The sequence below is a fragment of the Amaranthus tricolor genome, chromosome 6 (genome assembly GCF_026212465.1).
Source record: "Amaranthus tricolor cultivar Red isolate AtriRed21 chromosome 6, ASM2621246v1, whole genome shotgun sequence".
NCBI classification, from domain to species: domain Eukaryota; kingdom Viridiplantae; phylum Streptophyta; class Magnoliopsida; order Caryophyllales; family Amaranthaceae; genus Amaranthus; species Amaranthus tricolor.
In genome coordinates, this window is record NC_080052.1 from 29,642,612 (window position 1) to 29,647,079 (window position 4,468).

At 36.5% G+C, this 4,468-nt stretch overlaps 1 protein-coding gene across 1 annotated transcript; it reads right to left on the minus strand.

Moving 5' to 3' along the window:
- Positions 1 to 1,924: 1,924 nt before the first annotated feature.
- Positions 1,925 to 3,718, minus strand: LOC130815205 (serine/threonine-protein phosphatase 7 long form homolog). The gene is made up of 2 exons (XM_057681588.1): positions 2,144 to 3,718; positions 1,925 to 2,065 (listed from the first exon to the last, which is right to left on the minus strand). The coding sequence occupies exons 1-2, from the start codon at positions 2,426 to 2,428 to the stop codon at positions 1,925 to 1,927; spliced, it is 426 nt and encodes a 141-aa protein (XP_057537571.1). The 5' UTR covers positions 2,429 to 3,718.
- Positions 3,719 to 4,468: the final 750 nt, after the last annotated feature.

Consider the following 4,468-nt stretch of genomic DNA (forward strand, 5'->3'; position numbering starts at 1 on the left):
GGTTTTAGGTTCTTTTTAGTGATTGATCATATTAAATTACTATTTGTTTTAATGTATATAGTGATAGTGATTCTTTTTTACAAGTTTATGCCTTTTGTTTTACGAAAATATTAATCTGAAGATTAGAATTTTTTTTTTTAAATTATAAGGTAAATTAGGCTAAAATTTTTAATATTAATATCAGTTTACATAGAAAACTACTATTAAAACTCTGATATTAGTAATTCTCGAATTGATAAAAAACATTTAAGTTATAGTTAAAAATGATCGCAACTAAAACTGAAGTTATAGTCATTTGTCAATGTTATTATAAGCAGTTTTACCTTGATTCCTAAGTAATAACATTGCATATAAGATACACTCGTACAACTACATGAAAGATATTATACGAAGTATTACATAAGAGTTCACTTATATTTTCAAGTTTTGTACTCCCTCCGTTTTTTTATCTTCCACAATACTATAACGGGTAGTTTCAAAAGTTCTTTCACTTTAGAATACTTTCTATTTTTAGAAAGTTTTTATACCACTTTTACCCCTTAAAACCCCCCTTTTCTTTTAATGTACCCTTTTTTCTTTTATTTATAATTATTTTCTCTCTCATACTTTCAATACAATATTGATTCACACTACTATTTAATTAAAATAATACCCACCACAACCTCATACTTCCAATACAATCATTACTTCATACTACTATTTAATTAAAATAATACCCACTACAACCCAAAGATTTTATCTTTCTTAATATGTGTGAAAAACCCAAAGTGGAAGATAAAAAAAAACGGAGGGATTATCATTAGAATTCGAAATAATTTTAATCTTGTAATCTAACAAAATTATTTCTTAAAATTATTGGGGAAACAAATCAAATACAATAATTTTGCATTTAAAAAATATTTTTATAACTTATTTTCATATAATTTTAAGTTTTGGAATATCATAATACTGTTGGTATTTTTTAAATCTACTCATAGTTTTTTTAATTGATATCCCATTAGTATTTAGTATCTAAACAAGTGTATATATTCTTGGTATTCCAAATGGCATCCAACTTGAGTCATTTCCCAGAATAATGTTTAAAAAAAAAATTTCCCACTTTACCTAATTTGGGAAAGAATTTTCTAGAATACCGTCCACGTGGAAAAGTCTTTTTTTTTTTTTTTCAGACCAAACCGCCACTTGAAATGGCGGTTTACATAAAGCACAAAAACGCCACATGAAGTGGCGGTTTGGTCAAGGCAAACCGCCATCTCATGTGGCGGTTTGATCCCTGGTAAACCGCCACTTCATGTGGCGGTTTGCTGGTGGCCTGCAACAATTTTTTTTTTCTTTCATTTCCCCTAAATAGTGAACGTAACCTGCATTAAACTAGTTCAATACCATCTATTCCATATTAATCAATTACGAACCAGCTTGAGTTGAAAAAATTAATTATGAAAATAATGCGAAGATATATTACAATCATGAACATACAAAGTTAAAATCATACAAGAATATACAAGAAGTTAAAATAATATAAGAATATACAAAGTTTGTTAAACAACAACCCCCGGCCCCTTTTGTTTTGCGCACCGGTGGATGATGATGGTGTGAACTCGTCAACCTCCGCAATGACATTAAGAGTAGGAGCTCGTCGTTGACTAGCACGCTGATATGTGATAATCCTTTGCGGAGGCGATGGATATGGCGGAGGAGTGTTGATGGAAGACGGGGGAACGAACGGCGACATAGTAGCGGATGTCGATAGCGATCTGGAAGACCGACCCTGAGTAGATGAACGCTGGCGGCCTCTTGTGGACCGAGAACTGGATCCTCCGGAAGAGCTACCTCGATGGGCTGAACTCCTTGGAGAAGGAGTGTGGAATGTGTCATCTACGTCGCCAATGACGGGTGGAGTCGGTATGAGGTACTCATAACCCGCTTAACTCAATGCATCGGTCAACGACGCATTAATGGAGCCTAAGGTCTGAGAACATAGCCGATAGCCCACGTCAACTGGCGATGTAGCGGCCCCTTGAATCGTGTCATTACATTGTATCAACACCGATCGGATGCGCTCAGCCTGTTTGTTATCATTATATTGTTAAAACAGTTACTTAAAACTATTACTATTTGTTATGAGTGTTGAAAGAAAACGTACCAGTAACGTAGATGTCGGATGGTAATGTGATCCTGGCTGCGCAAATGCGGTGTTCGTTAGGCGTAATACGGAGATGCGCCTGTACCAACTCATGTACATAGCAGAGCAATGACCTGTGAAGTTATCTCCTCCAACCAATGTAGATGCTCGGTCGTTCCACGCATCTACATGCGATCTATGTCGTACGAGGTAGTTCTTGTCCCCAGTCCTCCGATCGATCGCATGTAGTTGACGTTGGGTGTCACAGGCTTGCGGAATTACCTGCTCCAAACCGAATTGACGCATGACACGATCCGGGAGATGTAGCTCGACGATAGATCAACTGTACCGAGTCGCCGCTCTTGTCCGGAAACAAGATGCATCCAAACAGGTACAAAATGTAAGCTCGGGCATGTCTGTCAACCGTCACATCATCTGCATCATCCTCAAGCGCGCTAAAATGCTGTCGAAGCCAAGTCAGCTTCAATGACGATCCAACGATGATCTTCGGCTGGGTGGGGTCTTGAGGGTTTTCCGGCCAAACCCCTAGCAGCTCATGTACTAATGCTGGCCAATTTCCCTCCCCATGGCCAATGACTGCTTGTCCTTCAACCGGCAGTCCCATGATAACTGCCACATCTTGCAACGTGATCGTTGCCTCGCCAACTGTGAGGTGGAAGGTATGTGTCTCCGGCCTCCACCTCTCCACCAATGCAGTGATAAGAGCTCGATCGAGCTCTAAGCCCCCGCCCAACAATCGGTGAATGTATCTGAAACCAGCTAGCTCGACTACGTCTAATACCCTGTCATCCACCTCCTACCGTAACGTACTCGCCTGGTAGTGCTGACGAGTAACCAATTGGGCAGTGGAGCCCTCCCACGCAGCTACGCTCCTGTGTGTCGCCTGAAGCGTAAGCACTGATGGATCAACTGGGCCCGGCATCGCCATGATCGCTGTTACGTGTTTTTCATCGCCATAAGTGTTATAAAAATCATAAAAATATCATGACTTCTCTCGCATTATCCAAATTTGCAGCCAATTCAACATGTTTTTCAATGGGATAATGATTTTTCATGTGATATCTCCACCAATTTGCTACCAATTTGCAACCAATATCATGACTTCCTCACCCCAATACACTATAACGGGAAGTGTAAATTTGAATACAAGAATTTGTGATACTAAGATATTAGAACACTTATTATAAGGTTCATTTCAAATATAAAAGCTAAAAATACCATGAATATATACAAAAACCATTAAACTAACCCTACAAAGTAATAAACTTTCATTGAAGCATTTCATCAAACACTTTATATGCATACAAAACAAATCCTAAAATTCAACTACATATGTGTAAAACGTAAGCTTAAATCATGAAAACAATAGAATGTAACAAACAATTAACGTTTTTATAACTTCAATTCAAACAATAATGAACAAAAAAACAATTTGCATATTGAACAAAAATTAGGGTTTTATTCATACCTTAAATGAGGATGGAAATGAACTAGTACACAAGGAGAAGATGGGAATGTAGTTGATTAGCTTAGTTGAATGACAGGAATTGTAAATTTGAAGTAAATGAGAGTGAAGATTTTTTTTTTTTTTTAGCAAAACCGGCAGCAAGTTGAATGAAGAGCAAAATGGAATGCAGTGAACAACATCTCACGACATTCTGGAGATTTGTACTAATACCAAACCGCCAAATCAAGTGGCGGTTTACTCCATTTTATTATTTTTTTTTTTTTTTAAAAAAAAATTTACCTTAACCAAACCGCTATCTCAGATGGCGTTTTACTCCAAATGCCTGAATAAAACCGCCATTTCATGTAGCGGTTTCATTAAAAAAAAAAAAAAAAATTTCTCAAAGCAATCCTACGTGGACGGTAAACTTGGAAATACTTTCCCATTTTAAGGAAAGTGGGAATTTCTTTTTAATTTGGCCATAGATTGGGAATAGACTCAACTTTTAACAATTTTTGGTTTTTCTTTCCATTGGTTGAACTAATCATCTACTAAAGTAAGAATCTTTACTACTGTAAAGAAGAACGAGAATAAAATTTGCTTAAGATTTTCAATTTGGTACAAGTCAGATTTGTCCTTTTTTAATGAAAACACAAAATATAAGCTTTTTGAGCTCATTTAATGATTGCTTTTCATTTCATTTTCATTGGTCTTTACTCCATAACCATTACTACAAAATGTCCGTTCAAAGCTCGACCTATTGAAAACCAGTTTAGTGAAGAGAGTCTCACAGGGGATATATCTACATCTCACGAACACACATTCCAAAACATTATACCAAATAACGGAAACTAACGAAAATCTAATAATAAAGGTGC

Excerpts from the sequence above, each read along its gene's own strand:
- LOC130815205 (XM_057681588.1), bottom strand. The coding sequence starts at position 2,428 with ATGCGTCAATTCGGTTTGGAGCAGGTAATTCCGCAAGCCTGTGACACC. Across the intron at positions 2,066-2,143 it reads ATCCGACATCTACGTTACTG|GCTGAGCGCATCCGATCGGT; the intron begins GTACGTTTTCTT and ends GATAACAAACAG.